The sequence below is a fragment of the Venustampulla echinocandica genome (assembly GCF_003357145.1).
Source record: "Venustampulla echinocandica strain BP 5553 chromosome Unknown scaffold_1, whole genome shotgun sequence".
Lineage (NCBI taxonomy): Eukaryota > Fungi > Ascomycota > Leotiomycetes > Helotiales > Pleuroascaceae > Venustampulla > Venustampulla echinocandica.
In genome coordinates this window covers 3353640-3374446 of record NW_022474206.1, presented here as the reverse complement: position 1 = coordinate 3374446, position 20807 = coordinate 3353640, and the positions used below count along the sequence as shown (strand labels likewise).

Genomic DNA, 20807 nt, shown 5'->3' with positions numbered 1-20807 from the left:
CAACTCCAGGTGGTGCCTTAATAAACACGCAAAACTCGTTCCGAGCCAACGACAGTATATTGTTTTAGTTCTCTAATATGATCATGTTTTACTATCTTACGGGGTTATATGTGCTCGCCCTAAGTATAATATAATGGAAATAGTACACTGAGCTGACAATATTATACTTTGGGACCGAAAACACCCTAAATGCTTCTAATTTTTTATTGAAGATAACGTAATCTGCTTAACGTATATGTTGTACTAGTTTAAAGTTGAAATGTTCTTGCTCAACCTTTAATTATGCCCCTACCTTGTCCCTCTCCTTCCTGGGTTGTAATCACAGATATCATGATCCTCTCTCAGTGTCCTTGGAGTTATAGCCATACTCATTTGCAGTCTGGTGCTGAGCCATTTGGTCGACAGCCTACCATGGCTCACATTATTCACCCACCGCCTACTGCGCGGATATTTTGTTCTCAGCCCATCTGGTTTACATTGTCTTCTCTCCGCACCACCTCTCTACACTCTCAACTTTTATTTGCACGGCCACCCAGCACCTTAAGTCATTGCTAAAGGGGCTACAAGAGTTTATATAGCAGATAGCACAGTTATTAACAGCCTTTTTGAGGCGGAGATAGACTCCAATCCTAGCAAAATGGAACGTGTTGAAAATAGCTCCACGTCGGAAAGTGAGGATAGCTCACTAGATGTTTGCCAGTTAGAGACATCAAATGTGAGTACTCACGGCCGGCCCTCCGGACAAGGCTAATTCTTTTCAGGAAAGCTTAGTTGACGCCTGGATTCCGATCGATCAAACTTATCCTCTCCTCACGACAAGGAACGGTGGCAATGGTATCCTAAACCCAGGCTTTGACATCGTCACATCCCCAACAATTCTTGAGGTGTTTAAGTTGATCTCCGAACTTGAACAAGAGCACCGACAATGTGTGGACCAAGGAGTTTATGAAAACTTGATGGGCCATCTTCAGGAATTGGAAGAGAAACTTGCTAGGCGTGAAGAGGAGCGTCTGGAACTCATGGAAACGCTTGAGCATAGAGACACCATAATCAAGGCGCTGGAGAAGAAAATTGAGTCCAAAGTTGACATAATCCAAAATCTTCAGCATAAGCTGCGAATAGTCAAGACCACTGTGGCCCGTTCACGCAAATATGGCCAACATGGCCCGGTCAAGACCCCGGAACTCAAAGGCGTGGAATACCATGTCAAAGCGGAGACCAAACATACAGCCAGCAAGATTGAGAAGCTCGAGAAGGAAAATGCGAGCTTGAAGCAGGACGTCGCCACCAAACTCAGCATGACCGCACAACTACAGAAGGAAGCAAAGGCTGCACAGCCATTGGTGAATATCGGTTCGGCGATCCGTAAACGTCACATAGAGCATTTTCTCCAACAACTCCGCGAAATAGGCACCCTCCAAGACGACAAAGCACCCAATCAGGCAGTCATTGGGAGAGGGAATTGCGCAGCCCATTGGTGCGACATCCGAGCCGACCTTGCACTGGTCGAATGCAAAATTTTCAACCAGGATAAATATGGCAGACTGCTTCAGCATATTTACGGCGCTACAGTGGATCGCTGTGTTGCAATGTGCAATAGGGGTCCGTGGCAATTTATCAAGGCCTGGGATATGAGAATCATGTACTCTGCAAGCAGGGACTCAGGGAAAGGGCCGGATGCCGTACGCTTCGAGAGCTTGTTCGACAGGATGAAGAGTATTCCTAAGAATTTTGCAAAAAGTTTAGAGTTTGGGGTTTCTGCTACCTTCGATGGGTGCTCCCTAGCTGAAGAGATCCTGGAGGATATGAGGGTTCTGACAAAGAAGTTCATGGAGCAGTAGAAAATGGATGCAAGGACTTAATATGTAGATAATAATTGCAGTAGGGTGCCGAGCCACGGTCTGCTTATTCATGGTCAAGCTGGCTCGCACCAGGAGACTTAGGACAAGGCTGATGGAGAATAGGGGTATGTCGCTTAGTTTGCCCCTTAACGCAGGCTTTCCAAAGTCTTTGCTGCCCACTTAGACTCACTTATACACCAACTCTCAAGCTTCAGGTAATAATATAACTCTGTTCACATTAAAAGAATTGGGTACAGATCAAAATATTTGCTAGTTATTATTAAGTGAATAAAATGCGAAGGCACTATTTATTATACTTTGGAGTCGTTGACTAGGCAACGAGCTACGCCTTATTAAACTAAAATCAAACCGATCTATCTCTGCACGCTTGAAACTACGTTTAGTGTCACATAACGACTGCCTGAGATCAATTAGCATCTGCCTCCTACTATCTTCTTTAGAGGCAATATCATCTGGCATTTCTGCACCTTGTAAATGTCAAAAACATCGTAGTGGAGTCGCTCACCTTGGACGGATGGATAGCTGGAGTGACTGCACCGATTGTCCAGCCGCGCACCACAAACTACATTTTACGATTACTGCTCGTCCCAGCACGCAGTATTTCCAAAGACCTAATCCCCAAGATGCCAAGCTACTTACGTGCTTGGATATAACAAATATGATATATGAATGCGACGGTGGGAGATGATCCGTCCTTGGCTCGCTTTCATACAAAGCATGGGGTCCTATTGCTAATTAGCCACAACACCCGACCAAACAACTAGTAGATCGTCATCGACGACTTAACCGCCTAATATTATCGACTCCAATTCCTTCCATCCAGCTTACGGAGTGTAAGACAAGGAGGACAATTACCCTGCCTCCCCTGGATGATATCACTCTTTCCCCACATCACCAGCATACTAATGCCCTCCCCACACGTACCAAATCAAAAGCTAACCTTATTTGCTCGGCCCACAGGACTCTTATACTCCAAACAGAGCCTGGGATATTATTTTCCTATTGGGCCGTTGTAATGATTCAGGCCAGGGCCATGCAGCCAAAATACGAGGAGGGTGCATTTTAATTTGGAACAAAGAGTCTCCGGATCTCGTTGTCGACAGGTTCTGCCTGTGTACGAGGTCACGATCGAATCTCCCGGTCGATCTTTCCAATTGAACCGTTGCAATTGGCTAGTCGCCATAGAACGAGATGGTTTCCCAGATTCCTATCTCTACCATTGAGTTTCGGCAGATATTGTAAATTAAAAAGTCCAGTTGGAAAGGCTTGGGCCGCTTGGTTCCGGAGTGCGGCGGTTTTGATTTCCATAAAAGGCTTTGAGCCACCTCGTTCTGCGTTTAAGCTGTAGCATACGGATCTCGGCGATTGCACTTGCAAAGTTAGCCCATCATGCGTACCATCGAGTTGATCGGGAGCGTTGCGGCACTGGTTGGCACTGGCATGTTTTCTCTTTTTCCTTTTCCGTTTTCCATCATGGCATTCAGGGTCTAAACGTCAATAGCTATTGCACAAGTTTCCTCAACACCCTACTGCGATTCGGTGACATCAATATGCTACTCGTCCTATACACATGCCGGCACTGGCATCACGATTCGCATTGCTCTCCCAGAGAAGGTTGATGCGCCTTATGATGCCATTGTTCAGATTGTTTCGCCCGTATCCAACCCTTGGGTGGGATTCTCCTGGGGTGGCACCATGACCTACAATCCATTGACAATTGGGTGGGCAAATGGAGCGACCTCAGTAGTCTCCTCGCGCTTTGCGTAGTATGTCATTTATCGTTCGCTGTCCGTTTTAGTATTTTGGCCCTAACCATCACCAGTGGACTGAGTCTCCCACAACCTTACGAGGAAGCAGAATATACTCTATTGAAGGGCACAGCCACAAATAGCACACACTGGACTCTGACTGCGAAATGTTCAGGATGTACTTCTTATATCGGTAACGATGGGTCGCTAACTGTGCTCAATGGAACGGGGACAGCATATTTTGCTTGGGCTCAAGGTGGGAGTTCGGTGCAGGAGCCAGCAAACAACCAGTCAGCTTTCAATATTCATAACCAATATGGGAAATGGACCCATAACTTGAACGCAGCACGCAGTTCGAAATTTGCCGACTGGGTGGCGGCTAACCGTCTCGAAGATGCTCCAACTACTACGAGCAGTCCCGTCACTACAGTACCAGCAACTGCCACGGAGACAACTTCTACCAAGACGACTCTGGAGACAAGCCCGGCTCCCTCAGCAACCAATGGCGCGATACCAGCTTCTTGTAGTGCCAGTGCACCAAAATATCCTTACAAGCTAGCGACTGGATGGAAAGCTACGAAGGTTCTCGGTGGCCTGAGGACCCCTCGTGCCGTCATTTCGGACACATTAGGCAGCCTGCTAATTGTCGAGTCCGGCAAAGGCATTTCCGTACATACCATCTCCGCAGATGGCTGCACTGGGGCTACTAAGATGTTGATATCCCAAACCAATCTCAACCACGGTATCCAACTTAGCCCAGATGGCAAGACACTATATGCTAGCTCGATGACGCAAGTGTACCAATGGACCTACGATGCGGCCAGTCAATCGGTTCAGGGTTCCTCCACGATCATAGTAAAGGGCATGTACAATGGTGGCCACCCTACGCGCACACTCGTTCTTGCGCCACACCAGCCAAATTTGTTGGTGATTTCTCTAGGATCAAATGCAAACTGGGATTACGACTCTGGAAATCCGAATACGGGGCGCGCGTTGATCAGGGCCTTTGACCTCAATGCTATCCCAAGTGGAGGGTATGATTATATCACTGGCGGATATTTGATGGGATATGGGCTGCGAAATGAGATTGCTTTGACCTTCGATGGGAATAACATGTTAGTCGCCCGTATTATACTCTAGGAGGCTCCAACTAATCATCACTTAGGCTATGGGGCTCGGAAAACAGCGGCGATGAATTTCAACGTACACCATTGGGCCAAAATACACAGATTGATGTGCACTCAGACAACCCCGCCGAGAAGCTCAATTTCATCGGCGATGTTACCAAGCCAAACAATAACTGGTACGGGTATCCAACATGCTTTACCGTTTGGGAACCAAGTCTTTTCACAGACACGAAATTCTCAGTCGGAGACCAATTTGTTGTGTCCCCCAATGCCACATTCAACGACGCCACCTGCAGAGAAAAGGTCACTTTACCGGCTATGGGTTACCAGGCACATTCAGCCCCAATTGATCACAAATTCGACTCTACATACAGCAATTTGTTCGTCTCTTTCCACGGCTCCTGGAATCGCCCGACTCCAACCGGATACAAGCTGGTTGCTGTGCCTTTCACCAAAGGCAGCGATGGGGCATATAAACCAGTCGCACCTCTGAACAGCAATACTGGCTACCAAGATATCATGTGGAACCCTGATCTCACGGTGTGCACCACTGCGTGCTTTAGACCAGCCGGTTTAATGTTTGATAAAGTAGGAAGACTGTACATGACTAGCGACGCTCCAGGTGAGGGAGAATTGTGGGTTCTCGGGCAGTCATGAGTTGTATAAATGTACATATTGAAAACAATAACCTCAGGACATAGGGGTATAATATGGTAGCATATGAATATAGAAAGTGGAGAGACTTCCTCTTGAACATATCATATTATTTTCCAAGTCTCTATTCGAGATTGTTTCTAAAGGTCTCAATATGTCAAAGAATTGAGATATTAAATGGTTCGTATGCAGCGGTCACTATCCTAGACTATATGCGATGTGGTCAACTGGCACATGTCAGCCGCCAACACAAGCGTATGGCTACCACAGTGCGGATTAACATTGGGAACTCGAGGCCCCCTTGGGCAGTTATTACCGTAGGACCTATGTCTCAATATCTGCCTTGGTTCCCTGAACTTTCCCCTGCCCATGATACTTGCCTAAATCCATGTCTCAAAATAAGCCAACACATCTACATTATTCCAATAGCAAGGCCCACCAAACATGGGGATCACTGCCCTGTACAGCTTCGGATTTGAGTTAGTAAAGTGATGGTGAGGAAGGCGTTTGTACAGTGCAGAAAGAGGAAACCACGAGGGGATCTGCATTTATGGTGAATTGTTTGGTTGTTGGGCTATGGACCTTAGAAGGCGTATTTGGGCCCTAATTCTGACTTGAAGACTAGGGTTGAGGGGTTGTAGGATTGAGAGATAGGAGGTATGTAAAACTGCTAGATGTAGCATGAAACAAATACCTCCCATCTTGTCCAGTCCATCATCTTGAGCAAGTCAATTGCAATTTGTAGCCCATAGGGGCCTGTCCTGTACACCTGTATAACACCAAAATTCCCATCCTTAACTGGTAGGCACCTAGCTCAGCATCGAAAATACAACATCACATCCATGAACAAGAGGCACAAGATGACAAGTACAATTTTGGCTTCAATGCCTGGCCCAGAAAAATCAACCAATGCATAGCACCGCGCTACCCAAAATATAACATCTCGAAAACATCAAGTGCATTGCATCTCTCCAACCTTCTTCTAGTATCCCTCTGCTATCATCCTGATACTGGACTTGAGAGATGCAAAAGGGGGTTATGATATAAATTGATGGTAGCACTTGCGCTATTACAAAGTTGAAAAGAGCGTTGAGCATACCAAAAGCATTGCAAGGAAGAAAGGTACCGTCGTCTGTGGTGGAACTCGAGAGTGAACCTTACCTGTAAACTATCCGGAATTTAAGGACGCTTTGCTAATGGTATCGAACCTAATACATTTAGCTCCTCAGTATATAACATATAATATAGAGCCCAGAGGTTCCAGCCATTGTTAGAAGTCTGATTTTCGTGGGATATCATGCTTGGTTAATTAGCTTGTTGCATGACATTTGTTACCAGCAACTGGATTCTTGTCCGTGAAAGTTTCTGTCGAGCGGAGTAAATATTACACTCACGATATACCAATGCAATATCGTGGCTTCGGTTATGTGATACGTAGCGATGCTGTTAGGGGTATCCAATCCCGTCTATCCCACACCGTCCGCCCAGGAGATCTCGTAGATCTACATCCCAGGCATAAAATTGATCGGTGGAGTCGCCAAATCCTTGTAAAAACGACCAGTCCTCTGGGGATACCGGAAGAATTTGGAGTTGACTGCTGGGTTGGTCTGCAGTGATAGGCAAACCCCCAACGGTCGTTTTCTGTGTTGTGAGTTGAATAGCATCTATCCCATGGGCATGCCTTGGTTCTTGTAATGCTTGGGGCAAGTTAAACACTTGTGCTATCAGCTAAGGACAAATCGTATAGCTACTAATAGTAACACAAGCCACTCACTATCATCGAGCAACTTACAACGCTCCCCAGCAATCTTCCAGCTCTTGCTTAGCACTGATAGCCATTGAATACATAGTTTCAGACGGCGACGAGTTCTGTCAATCGCTTCTACTTCTCCTTTCTTTGAGTGTTGTAGCAGTATACTTGCGGCAATAAATATGCTGAAGATCATGTCGCAAGGTCCTCGAGGGAGGCATTCAAGGTACTTCTCCAATACTTGGCATATCTGGTTAGCCGCCTGGAGAGATATTTCAAACGGGTCGGCTGTGAAACCTAAGTCAGACCGCCACCAAGCAATAAAGGGTCGATGAAGTAATATGGTAGCGGTCCACATTATCTACAGGAGTTATTAACGTACTGAATCTCCATTTTTCTGTTATCGTCACTTACTACATAGTTTGTTACTGTTGCAGGCGCAGACATCAGTTCGTCGCTCAAGTCCAACTTCAAAGGGGATGCTTCGATATCTCGCTCCCATTGTTGAAGTTCAAGCCAGAGTTGCATTCTTAGGCGCTCTCCAGCAGGTTGATCATCGCGAATAGCCTTTCGAGCAGCCAAACCATAGACCTTGCGATATATGCGCTCCATAATCATGGACAGCGATATTGTGCTGTGAAAGGCAGATATGGTTCGCATCTTAAAAGTGTTTCTGCGAGCTAATCCAGGAGAGCTATGCGGTTGAGAGTGGCTAGACATGAGTTCGAATTCGTCGGTTTCGGCGGCTGAAGGCCACGGGCAGTCAGACTCTTCTTCCCTTAGAATTATTGGCCGACCCATTTCGCCGGATATCATCTTATCCAACACATACACATTCCACCAAAGCCTATGGCGTATTTCGCGTTCTATCTGATCGTCGAGCTCATATGCTCGGTTCAATCGCAATTCAATCGCCATGGCTGATGCAAGACCAAATAAAATAGCGGCACGAGAATACTCTGCAATTCCATGTTGCTGGAGAGTCAAGATTACGAGTACTTGGCAGCTCGTAATGGACGGAGTGAGCGCATTGATGGGCTGCGGGGAGCCACCAGTCCGCGCTCCTCGCTGTAGTAAATTTAGGGCCTCCTCGAAGAGCGCCTTTGGTTTGAGGGAATTGTGCAGAGGCTGTGAGGGGTTTGCAATACCGCACTCGACAGGGTGGGATCTGTCGATACACGAGGCAATCGTAAAGATTGCCATTGCCAAGGAATCTGGGATAGTAGGCGAAGGATATGTATAATCTGAGGATCCATATAAAGGCTTGTATAAAAGTGGCCACATTGGGTGTATGCTTTCAAAGTATGTCTGGAAAAGCGTGTTCGATAGTTCAACAGGTATCGAGGGCCCTGGGATCGAGGATGTCTGATCGCCATTTGGTGGTTTGTTCGGGCTGATTACAGGCGTGGAACGGGCCACCGACGACTCGGTAGCATCCGATCGAGATATTGGAGTGTTAGGTAGAGTGGCAGGATGGTCTATCCTCCTAGACGCTCCACTCATTAGCATCTTCCCCTGATTTCGATGACGTCTTGTTTTATTTCCACGTCTCAAACGGACTATCAGACAAACCTCCTCTTGGGCACGGCATATGAGCATTCATCACTCCTGTACTGGCATGGGCCGCATGTTGGCAGCACACCATCACACTGCCATGCAGATTAGACTCTGAAGATCAATTTTAATTTTAAGGTTTCAAAATGCGAACCTTGATCTTTCTTGACGCACATAACTTGCACGCTTGCGAGACTCGTTTTCGTATCGACATTTGAACAGGATGCAAATATTTGAGCCACCTACTTAGGAGCCTAACATACGGTAATGATGGGATAGGTCAGGGCACTTAGGTAGCATATAACGTCTGAAAAGACAAAGCCAGCCACAGGAACTTGTCAACGTCAAGCTGTTGTGGAAACAGTAGAATAATGGGTTGGGGTGATGAGGCTGTGAGCCTGTGGCGGGGTAGCTCGTTCCGTTTTGTGCCCCAGTCAGCGGCCCGATTCCCGTAGCTGCCGGCTCGCTTCGGTACGTTCCCAAGTCCCTCCCGACGTATCACAACGGGCAAACAAGAGCTGACATGAATACAGAAATGGCAGTCGAAGCACTCATATGGAGCCCAAAAATATTGTATATCGGAGGATTTATAATCTGAAACAGTATTATTTAACAAAGGACCTACCTATTGATCTTACGTCGCTTGACCCTGAAGAAATCCCCGTCGAGGAATTTATGTCTACAGAAGATATCCATACGACTATCGAGAATCTTCGAGGAATACAAGCCGCAGATGAGGGATTAGATGCTGTAATTAAATTCGGCAGATGGCAAAATAGGTTCAAAAGACAATAGAGATGGTTCAGACTAGACGATATTTTCAACAACCGCTTGTAGATATACTCCCAGACCACCCTCGCTAAACAAAAGGGGGGAGAACACAATATGAAAGGTAAGTCGACATGATAAGATCATCAAAAGCAAAAGACCCCGAAATGGAAAGTTGCAAAAAGATCGGCCTGATATTGAGATGCCTACATCTTTTGCTGAAGTACTGTCGGTTTTATTTGTCGTTCCCATTTTCCAATTCGTCCCTAGCGTTACTACCCCATAGAACTTGATCAGAACCACTTAGCCAAGTAGCTGCCATCGCACTAGTTCCAACAAAACCAATTATTAATTACATGGTATAACGGTAGAATTTGCCCCTAGTACTAACAACTATTGTCGGTGAGCTGCTGTCCTCCACTTTTGCTTGAAGTCAAGCCGTGGCTTGAAAGCCCAATTACAGGACAGGTATGTGTCAATGCTCAGACTACGTTTCACGAGTCAATAATTTGACAGCTCTTTACAACTGTTGATCGCTTAATCTTAGGCTCCCTCCTTCCAATTACACCCACTGTCAACACCCCCATGCTATTCATCTTCGCACGACTTGCAACAACCATTTTCCAAGGACCAGTATTCATCACCTTGGCCTCACACCTTGACCTCTACCACCATCTTATTTTCCATTATCACATTATTTGTCTAAGCAATATCCCGCTTAGGGTAAGTTGATCTTTAGTACCAGGTCAGAGGTTACCTTCCCAAAGATAGCTCGGCTCTAGATCCCCCCTTTGTACACATCTCTCCAATGTCAACTTTAGCATTGGATAAAGCATTGTTTCTATCCAGAACCCGCCTGACTAATTTCTCATCTCCAGAAAGGGCAAAATTCATTAGTTTACCTTGCTTTCGTCGCCTTACCGTATGTCCCGTTACCATATTCTATATTCCCAATCAGTCAACAATATCGACACATATCAGGAGCTTGACATCCAGATCAATAAGCCATATATCAAAGGTTTATATAATATGGCTCCACGAAAAGTCAGCAAACGTTCAAACCGAGAAGTTGATGAAGATTACTCTGAGCAGCCATTAGAGAAAAGACAATTCACTGGACGTTCCACTTGTCATAGCCGCAGGAAATCAACCAAAGCAAAGCAAACGCGTAGTATGACACCTGCAATCTACAGTAAGTAATCAACCCCGCCGTTGTCGATCGGACAGATATATGTATGGTTTCAGTACTTATGCTAACACTCCAATAACAGACACGCAAGAATCGCAGCCACCGCCACCAATACACTCCCCGTCACTTTCAAGACATATTGAAGTTATTGATCTCTCGCAAGAATTCATGTCAAAAACGATGACCGATCATGGATCCGCCCAATTCAGGAGCGGTGATGTATATATTGAACTACAGGGCCCTCAGAAATACTCATATACTCTCCTTTCAAGAGTATTATCTCGAACTTCAGACTGGTTCAAAGCAAGCTTGGAGCAGCCAACTCCCGAATTCAACCACCAACTTGCAGCAGCGATGACGCGCACAAGCGGAATCGCCCACAGATATGACCTGAGCTACGATCCAGATGAGGGACTGTGGCTCTTAGCAAAGACGGTAAGTTCATCCAAACTATTCTAAAATAAAGGCATAATACCTCTTTCCTATTTCCAGATTACTCGAGCAAAAGATCCACAATTGAAAAATAAACTGAATACGATCTAGTCACTCACTACACCAAAGGAATTGGACAAAACTGAACAATCTTCGAACCGTTCCACTCGTCCCGAGCTCTCCCTAACGTTAGACGGAAACTCAAGTCCAAGAACTCCGCCAAAACAACATCGCGGCACTGGAGACGGCATCCTGAAATATCCTACACCATCTTCAAATAGAAAGAATATTGAAAGGGGTCTAGATTTCAACGTTGAGGATCCTCTGGACATGAAAAGGTATGCCTCAGAAGACCCAAGCATTAAAGAAGAAGAAGAAGCTGTTGAGACAGCTGGAAATTATCTGAGCCCCAAGATCGACAGCTCGGAAGATTATCCAAGTATTAAAGTGGAGACAGCTGAGGATTATTTGAATATGAGTTACGAACAGAGGCAGGATACCTTGAGTATTATAAATGAAGAAGCTACAGATAGCCCTGGGATATCTCAAAGCACGAAGGCCGAATGTGCAGAACATGATCAAAACATGGAAAATCAGGGCGAGGTTCAGATAGTTGAAAATCCCTTGCAAATGAGATGCAGAGAATCAGAAATCACTGGAAATGCTAAGGAGAAAGAGGAACTTGGGAGTCTTCCAAGCCCTCACAGTATGCAGATCGAAGGTCAGGAAGATAACCCTTATGCTAGAGGTGCGAAGGAGGTTGAGATGATCGACACTACTCCAACTACTCCACCTACTAAGAACAGAAAGACCGAAGGCGTTCCAAACACTAAAAGGGAAAATTTGGCTGCATCCACAACCAATGGGGGAAATGAGGGTAACATATTTAAAAACGAGCAAGCCCGAGAAGATGGGGTTTTGGATACAGCCAATACCGATGTTATTAACCCACATATCACCTATGACGAAGCTAGAGTAGCATTCAACAATCTTTTCCTGGCTTACTATGGAAGGCCCCCAAATATCTGCAGCACAAACACCGAAGTCGCCCTTCAGGAGACCGAGCTACTTCTCAACATCTCCGAGTTCTATGGCAGCACACCGATATTACACGCCAGTCTTAACAGTGCCCTGTTACAGCATGGCCGCTCCCTCTACAGGGCCATTCGGAGAGATCCACCCCGTTGGCTGTTTATCTCTTACCTTTTAAGATGCGTGCCTATCTTCAGAGAAGCGGTCATTCACATCGTCGGCTCACACCCACATTGGCCATGGACCACGGTCCCAAAATACAAGATTCCGGGTCCTCTATTAGACCTAATCGATGCCAAGGTTGAGGAACTACAGAAGCTTAAGGTCCATGTAAATGGGCTTCTTTTTCTGTCCTCTATCTGTGTTGAGGGCCAGGATGTAATGTTTGCAAGGGATAGCAAGGGGACTTCTCAATCAGCGTACCAAGTCGTCCATATATGGCATGATTGGTTTCGCAGCTCCCTCAAGCACGCTCGTTCAGTCGGGAATGAGGAACATCGGACCATGGATGCGGTTATGTATCGCAAGATGGCACGTGGGGGAGGCGCATATTTGCCTTCGGCCGACATCAATGATATGTTGAAGGCACAAATTAAGCACCCAATGGAGGTTGGAGATGGAAGCGAAGTGAAGGAGGATTTGGGAATCATGAAACAGTATGCGATGAAGGTGATTCAGCCCTTGGTCGAGAATGAGAGCATGTTGGAGCCAGAGAGGGAGGGCATTGACTATTTGACTTGCACGAGAGTGGACGGTACGGAGCTCCCTTGGGCTATTCGCCAAAGTCATTAGTCTCGGCTAGATTCGATTATGGAAAGGGGAGTGTAGTTTTGGACGTGGTGTGTGGATGAGGATGAGTTTGCGAATCTGGGGGATGATATTTCAACACAGATCTTTCTATCTATGGATGGTGCTTCAGTTGCGATTCTTTACTCAGTGGGCGGGCGATGCCGCTATCCCTCCCCATTTATCTATTTATCTCGATTAATATCTCGTCTATGCTAGCATATCGACGAGATCGTGGAGGATGATCAATGCAGAAATAGGTTTGAAAACACGCTTAGCTATGTCCCCTTTCTTTTCGCCATGTATGCAAATATCATTAGAGGTCATTACAATGACCCGGTTACGCCTTCTCAATGCACCTTTTCCGAGACGCCACGCTAATTACCATAAACCCACGCTGGCTGCCAGGAAATTGCCCTATAAACCTTTAGTCTTTCTTAATCCCAGGCCCAAACAGATCCTCCCCTTCCTTCGTCGACTTTTCCCTTTCTAACTTCCTTTTTTTAATAATTTTGTCATCCGCTGCCAGTTCGCCTTCCCGTTTCGCCCTTTGCAACCCCACGAGATCGATTTTTTCTGGATTTCGGCACTTTTTTAGCTTCTTTCCTAGGGCGGCGATATCCTTCCTCTCTGCTGCTGAGGGCTCGGCAGTTGGTGGGATAGCTTGTAACATTGAAGCGCAGTCGGATACTGCTTTGACGACCTTGCCATGGACTTCACTGCCTTCTTGCAATTTTGTTGCCATATACCAATTTATCAGTTCTTCATCCGCGATGAATAAGGAAGCCGTCATGATTTGGCTTGGGGTGTAGTGGAAATAAACATCGGTAAGCAGCGCGCTGGTTTTCAGATATTCTCTCGCTTTGCCGTGAGCTTCTTTCACTCTCCGGGCCATGCTTGTCGGTTTCCTCCCTTCAAAGGTACTGTGAACTGGAATTGTGTTGTTTGCCATACCCTGCATTTCCATAACCGCGCCTTCGAGAGCACGGAAGGGATGCCGTACGTCAAACGTGAACCGCAAGCCTTGTGTGAGGAGGAATTCACTCGCGAGCACATCTTCTGGCTTCGTTTTCCCAATTGCTTCGGCAAATTTGGTGAGGCGGAAGTAGTGGTTTTCGGTTTTTGTAGCAAAGAAGAGCGCAGTTTTTAGGATGGAGGCGGGGTCGTAGGTCATAAGGGAATTAGTTATGTAGAACCGCTTCATGTATTGGATCGCTGTTGCCTACGCCCCAAATTGACCAATTAGTTGCTGAAAAGGCACAAATATATTTGAAAGGATGGATAATTAGGTTGTGATAAGGATAAAAGACAGTAAGTACCTTTACTTCGGTAGGGAGCTTCAAGTGGTCGCCCAGCTGGATCGTCTGCCTGCAATAAAACATTACCAACTTGAGTTCCTCCTCCACCGTGAGGCAATCCACCTCCACATCGGGCGGTCCCTCGGGTGCTGCACTGGCAGGTCTGCTATTCTCGGTATCAGCTTCACTGACGTCGGCAGAGGCTACGGCGCGCGTTTCTCTTGCCCGGCGAACCGCTTCTCGCACATTTTCGGCTGCGAGTTGGTTGGTGGTTGTGCGCAGGGAGTGAATAGAGGGGCGCGTGAAAGACCAAAGACGGTATTGTGTCGATGTACGATAACGCTCGTCCTCGGATATTGTGCCTTGAGGTGTCATTGTTCGCTCCGCGGATTGGGGTGGTCTGATGAGAGAAGGGTGGGCTGTAGGTTGCGTATAGAGTACTGCATCCATGTGAATACTGATATCGGAGCAGCCTTGCGTCGAACGACGGGTGTGTTAGTAAGCCCAGCCAATAATATATCAAGACATGAGGCGGACGAAGGGTCTGGTCAAGCCGGTTTACGCTAAGCAGGGGTGCCAATGCCAAGGGCTATGAGTCCAGCAACGGGAACAGAGCCTGAAGAGCCTGGACTACAGCGTAGGCTCTAGGCTTCAGCTGCCTAGGTGTATATCAGGACATTTGACCAGAGACTTCGTATAACGCGCCGAATTCCACTACAAAGTTTGATCAATTGAAACCACGACATTTATACAAATATGCTACTTTGTATTATCCAAGTTATTAGTAAGTAGGTCGACCTTTAACTACGAAATACTCATTAACAACCCAGCCACAGAATATACTAGTAGTACCTAGGTACCCGTCGGTCGACTCTATCACGGGCAGCTGAGCTCATCAGTACATGCCCAGTTCAAGCTGTGGCCTCGTTTTTCAACCACATCACATTACATCGAAGCCCTCTGGTACAGTATCACTGAGATAACGTGTAACCCCTCCCCCATCTCCCATTTCCCCCGGATTTGTTTTACTCGGCGGCGCTTGTCCCAGCCTCTCAGCCTTGTTACCATAAGTTGATAAGGGACGTTTTCCCTCCTCCTTTGGTGCTAGATATTTCGGCGTAATCTGGCCCTCTTTGCAACTTACTACACCCGCAGGGAAACATTTCTAAGCCGGAATCCAGACTCTGTATATTTTGTCGCTGCTTGGAGTCCACCGTAGTTCCATGCCCTCGTCTCCTGATTGGCCCCGATGGGCTCACCAGACTCAATACCACATCTCCTCAGCGTGACCCAACATCGGCCCTGCCAACCGAAGACCAAGACTACCTCCAATCTCTACAAAGCCAGCCAAGCAAATTATGTCCTTGCTGCAGCTAATACAACGTTCTTAGAGTCTTCAAAGATGCGGAGCTACAGGCCTCCACCCAGCATCTAAATTGATGCGAGTACGGTGATTACTGCGAGGCTGAAAATAAGTTCAACATGCCCTTAGGCAAACTATCATCTCGACTCTTCACTCCCTCGTGCCAGTTATGCCGGCTGATTTTCAGCTTCCTGCCCGTGAGCCCTTGATCCGGAGGACGAGCTATACACAGTCGTTCCGTTTCGATGTTATGCCCGACAAGATTTATGGGACTCGCTTTCGCCAGAATCCAAATCAAATTGCGCTATATTCCTCGGTGTATATAGGGTTTCCATGAGCGGATACACTTCGAGATTTACACTTGGCAACATTAGCGGTTATCTCGGGGATATGTGTAGAGCTGCAATCGCTCTTGATTCACGCGACGCCTTCCCCGGTTGGAAATTGCATAATGCACGAATTGTCGACTCGACGATTTACCTCTCGATGGTCAAAAGAACGCTAGATATGTGCCTAGAATCTCATGGCAAGGTCTGCTCAGCCTTGGTACCAGAGCGACTCCAGATTGCTCGAATGGTCGATATCACCACCTGGAAGGTCGTCCCTTACCCTGCAAACTGTGAGTACGTTGCGCTCAGCTACGTCTGGGGGCCATCTGCCCAGTTGATGGGGCATTGGAGTCTAAATCGCTACCACAAACTATCGAAGATTCCATCACCGTTAGGAAGAATCTGGGGAAGCGCTATCTTTGGGTGACCTGGTTGATTTGTAAATGTTTGCTCAAAGGCTTGACTAACAATCGTATCTAGGTGGACGCTCTTTGTATTGACCAATCTCCGAATCTAACTCCCCAGCAGGTAGCTAATAAGAAAGAGCAACTAGAGATGATGGATCAGATCTATGCTGGAGCAACAGTCACAATCGTCGCTATGGCTGGCAAGGACTCGGATTCTGGACTACCTGGCGTCTCGGACAAGTATTCCCGCCGCGAACAGCTGAAAGAAGTGATCGAAGATAGTATGCTATTCACAGCTCTAGTCCATTTATCCCCCGCAAGGGATGCCTCTGTATGGAATACCCGTGCATGGACTCTACAAAAAAGCACCTTGTCGAAACGCTATATCTTCTTTAGTGAGCATCAATGGCACTTCCCATACAGGATTGCTGCCATATCTGAGTCAATTGACCCGCTACGGCCACGGAGATAACGACACATCCAGCGGTGTCGGCACTGCGAGCTGTGTTAGAAGCGGTATGGAGATCAAGTCCCAATATTACATTGAAAGCGTTATTGCTGATATCTAGTTTAGGATGAGAATGAACCTGGATCAACGCCTATAAATCGCAGGGGTGGGAACGTCGACGCATTCGCCAGGGTGCTAGCCAGCTATTCCCAGCGACGTTTGACCAACGAGCAGGACTCTCTCAATGCGATGCTAGGTATTCTATCTGCGATCAGGACAAAACTCATCCCTTCTGGCTTCATCTACGGACTGCCACTTCAAAGTAATCCGCAATCCCTCGGTTGGATCCACGACTGTACTGGTATACCTAAGCGCCTGCGGTCTTTCCCAAGTTGGAGCTGGTGTGGGTGGGAGGGGAAAGTAAAATTCCCTGACAGACTACTGTTCAAGGGATATGAAGAGGGCTATCCGAGAAGCGACTTACACCCACAGGTCGTGGCACATGACGAACAGGAACTTTCTGTTGAGGGTTTGGTAGTACAGCTGGGAGTTGTCACGAAGGCCTTCGGTGAGGCTCTTATACTTGGAACCGATGAATCGACTGGCTATATCAAGGAAAGAAACTTTGCGCATAACAATACCCTTCCCTCGGGCATTTACAGTTGTCTAGTCGCACAACGGGTTTTATATGAGCCCGAGGTCAGTGGTCAAGGTCTCCCTCTCCCTCTCCTCGCCCTCTCCTCTCCCTCTCCTTCTCCCTCTCCTTCCCCCCGGGCCGTCTCCCACCTCGCCTTCCTCTCTTCTATCTTCTTAGTAATTAAAACCGCCGAAGCGGCCTCCATCTTCTCCAGTTCATCATCATTTAATAAGAAATTATCTCCGCTATTCCAGAATGTATCGTCCGCCGGCGCGGCGCCAGTGGTAGGAACGACAGCAACAGGGGCAGCGACAGCAGCGGGGGTGGTGACAACATCGGGGGCAGCGGCAGCGGCAGCGACAGAGGAGGTGGTGGTGGTGCGGTCCCTCTTTTGGGCAATAATATTAGAGGGGGGCGGCTCTCCTGAGGGAGGTGGAGGGCGAGGGAGGAGAAGCTGGCAACTTTGGTAAGTTTCCATGTTCAGGTTTCATCTATTAAAGCACTTACGAATATAATTGGGCTCGGCACCCATTTCTTGCCCCTTGGGCACTAGATTATACACGACCATTTGGCCATTCTCACCCAGGATATTTAATTGTCCACTTGGTTGGACGCCCCTGCCTTAGGCATTAGTATGCTTCTCAACACCCGTCAATTCGCCGAAGTATTACATACATTTTTAATATATAACGTTTAATAGTACAGTAAACGCTATACGTATATTAGCCACATGAGCACTTACTCAATGCCTGCGTTCACTCACGTTCAAGTTTGATCGGGGTCTTCGTGCTGGAGAAAGAAACGAAAAAAAAGAATCCCAACAGCGGGGATTCAGCTACTTGTGCTGCACCTGCAGAGCAGCGAGAATTCCATTTTCTGGGGGGGGATGAGGGGGGATTGGGGGTGAGTGAGGGCGTGGAGTGGATCACTTGACCCAATTGGACAAGAGCGGGTGGTTGCTGGCCGGAAGCGGCAATCTCTCGTCCAGAAACGGGGGACACCATTTCTGAGGGGGGTATCACGGGCCACTTGTTGGGCTCGAGGACGGGAGAGACGGCGAGACGGGAAGACGATGGCGTGGTGGGAGCTGGAGATGATTCATGGCATAGTGATAGTGATACTATACGTGGGAGAGGGATCGTGGAAAGGTGTTGGGGGGAATCAAAGGACGGCGAGTTGCTTGGAGAGAATGTGGGATTTGAATGGCGAGAATGGGAATAATACATAGGTAACGGGCTAGTACAGGCCACCTCGAGGCGCGTCCATCTCCGATTGACCTCGAGCTAGATCACGCATCATGAGACGCGTCCAGCAGTCCAGGACTGTCTCATTTGGGTTGTCTTTTGGGCAAGTAAACTGTAGATATTCGCGCTTCTTCAATTCTACTTGGAATCGACAGCGCCGATCGTCAATGTACTGGGTATCGAACCTCACTTATGAAGTGTGTTTGACCTAGAAAGAGCTTGCGTGAGATGGATCTCAATTGCCCATGGAATGATAAGGCGCGATTGGGAAAATCCACCTGGGCACTTAACACTCGTACGTGGTCATACAACTGCCCCTGCAGTGGCTTGCTCTTATGCGTCTATTGACCTCTATTATTTTCAACATGTCTGAAGTACCTAGGTGCATACGGCATCCTTCACTTGAATATTTGTTCATTGACTCGAGAATATCACAATAAAAGCCCAGGGTAAATCGATAGCACTGCATCAATGAATAAATAATTACCAGGTAGGTATGTAGATAATTTGCAGAAGAAAGAAGTGGGATAGGTATAGGCGGCTGGGAAAGAGGAATAATTGTAGGGCAAGTATAGTACTAGTTGGGCCGTGGGCCTAGATGGCTCGTCCGCCTCACTCCTGCGAGTGACATGTATAGTAATACATGTGGGCAATACCCCAGGACTACGTCGGCGTCGACAAAAACCAAAAGCGACATCCAGGAGCATATAGTTCCTGTCTTGAAATTGACCACTTATTATAATCTTGCCCTTTATAGTATATTTCAGATATAACGAGACCGTAGGGTCCTGGAAAGTAAAGCAGATGGCAGAGGGGATCTGAAGTAGAGAGCTCCATTGAGTGAAAGTAGTACATAACATAAATGATTAGAGACCCTCTTAAACTGATACTCGAGTACTTCGTATTGTTTGAATTTATTTGGAAATTTCGTGCATAAACTTATAGCAAAAATGTTCGATATTACTTCGTTTACACATAGTAACAAAGCTAGACCGTACGAAAGCAGCCAGGGCTCATAGAGTTCGCAAGATTGAAGCGGGATAGTAGTAGTATTCCATGAGAGTATGAGAAGTGGATAGAGAGCTAATTTCAGGTAGGTCGAGTGAGCGCCAAGTAGACCTTCGTCCGATCCTCTAAAGAAAAATCTCGACCGCGTCGCCTAAAGAGATACGCGCGATGCTACGGCAGCAATGAGTTAGGGTTCACTGTACACTACTGTGGGATCCGGTCACCAATACGGAGCTGATAGGGACACTGGTATCCTTACCATTTGCGGAAAGGACGATCATGATGTCGAAGGATAACTTGTTCGCGGGTCGCTTGATGATTGCTCAACTTGGCAGAGCTTGTACCGCTAACCCCAAGAGAGTCTAGTGTCCCACCCATTGATTAAGCGAGGCTTAGCGCGTTTGAATTCACACACCTTCGCACAAAAATTGCAACTTCACTTCTCAAACACTCCTGAACAAATCGACATCACGACCGCCACGATGTCACTCGTATCTGGCGAGAAGTCGAACTTCCAGTTCATCATCCGTCTTCTGAATACGAATATTAAGGGTGAAATCAAGGTAGGTGCTGCCCGAACGAAATGGAGCTAAATCCCAATCCAGAGCGCGAGCCAGCCGCCTCTGCAATTATTTACTGGCCTACTCTTGAACTGAATCCGAAACTGACTCTATACTCTCTCCACAGGTAGCCATCGCACTTAGCGCTGTTAAGGGTGTGGGTCGCCGATATGCCAACTTGGTCTGCAAAAAGGCAGATGTCGATCTGAGCAAGCGGTATGGCTATGGAAATTGCTGGTTTATGTCGATGGATACGGGCTGATTTGGAATATAGCGCCGGTGAACTTACCTCCGAAGAACTCGAGCGAATTGTCACCATTATTCAAAACCCAACTCAGTACAAGATCCCAACCTGGTTCCTCAATCGTCAACGCGATATCGTCGATGGCAAGGACTCGCAGATACTCGCCAACGGTGTCGACTCCAAGCTCCGTGATGATCTTGAGCGCCTGAAGAAGATCCGCGCCCACCGTGGTCTCCGTCATTACTGGGGTCTCCGTGTCCGTGGCCAGCACTCCAAGACCACTGGTCGCAGAGGCCGGACCGTTGGTGTCTCCAAGAAGAAGGGTGGTTAAACATTTTGCGTCAAGGGATACATTGGCCGAGGAGTT

The 20807-nt window shown here is 47.2% G+C and overlaps 7 protein-coding genes across 7 annotated transcripts; 5 read left to right on the top strand and 2 right to left on the bottom strand.

Annotated features, from left to right (window-relative positions):
* Positions 1–637: 637 nt before the first annotated feature.
* Positions 638–1841, top strand: BP5553_03642 (uncharacterized protein; the record flags this gene model as incomplete). Its single annotated transcript, XM_032012265.1, has 2 exons — positions 638–715; positions 762–1841. The coding sequence occupies 2 exons, from the start codon at positions 638–640 to the stop codon at positions 1839–1841; spliced, it is 1158 nt and encodes a 385-aa protein (XP_031871958.1).
* Positions 1842–3557: 1716 nt separating this feature from the next.
* Positions 3558–5394, top strand: BP5553_03641 (Uncharacterized protein; the record flags this gene model as incomplete). Its single annotated transcript, XM_032012264.1, has 3 exons — positions 3558–3628; positions 3685–4725; positions 4776–5394. The coding sequence occupies 3 exons, from the start codon at positions 3558–3560 to the stop codon at positions 5392–5394; spliced, it is 1731 nt and encodes a 576-aa protein (XP_031871957.1).
* A 1443-nt stretch (positions 5395–6837) lies between these two features.
* Positions 6838–8644, bottom strand: BP5553_03640 (uncharacterized protein; the record flags this gene model as incomplete). Its single annotated transcript, XM_032012263.1, has 3 exons — positions 6838–7106; positions 7166–7502; positions 7556–8644. 3 exons carry the CDS (start codon positions 8642–8644, stop codon positions 6838–6840), a joined length of 1695 nt encoding a protein of 564 aa, XP_031871956.1.
* A 1848-nt stretch (positions 8645–10492) lies between these two features.
* BP5553_03639 (uncharacterized protein) lies at positions 10493–12908 on the top strand (the record flags this gene model as incomplete). Its single annotated transcript, XM_032012262.1, has 3 exons — positions 10493–10655; positions 10735–11087; positions 11196–12908. 3 exons carry the CDS (start codon positions 10493–10495, stop codon positions 12906–12908), a joined length of 2229 nt encoding a protein of 742 aa, XP_031871955.1.
* A 421-nt stretch (positions 12909–13329) lies between these two features.
* BP5553_03638 (Uncharacterized protein) lies at positions 13330–14575 on the bottom strand (the record flags this gene model as incomplete). Its single annotated transcript, XM_032012261.1, has 2 exons — positions 13330–14124; positions 14222–14575. The coding sequence occupies 2 exons, from the start codon at positions 14573–14575 to the stop codon at positions 13330–13332; spliced, it is 1149 nt and encodes a 382-aa protein (XP_031871954.1).
* Positions 14576–15896: 1321 nt separating this feature from the next.
* BP5553_03637 (uncharacterized protein) lies at positions 15897–17854 on the top strand (the record flags this gene model as incomplete). The annotated part of the gene is made up of 4 exons (XM_032012260.1): positions 15897–16182; positions 16425–16580; positions 16696–16805; positions 16874–17854. The coding sequence occupies 4 exons, from the start codon at positions 15897–15899 to the stop codon at positions 17852–17854; spliced, it is 1533 nt and encodes a 510-aa protein (XP_031871953.1).
* Positions 17855–20118: 2264 nt separating this feature from the next.
* On the top strand, positions 20119–20771 carry BP5553_03636 (40S ribosomal protein S18; the record flags this gene model as incomplete). The annotated part of the gene is made up of 3 exons (XM_032012259.1): positions 20119–20199; positions 20324–20412; positions 20471–20771. 3 exons carry the CDS (start codon positions 20119–20121, stop codon positions 20769–20771), a joined length of 471 nt encoding a protein of 156 aa, XP_031871952.1.
* Between the last annotated feature and the right edge of the window lie 36 nt (positions 20772–20807).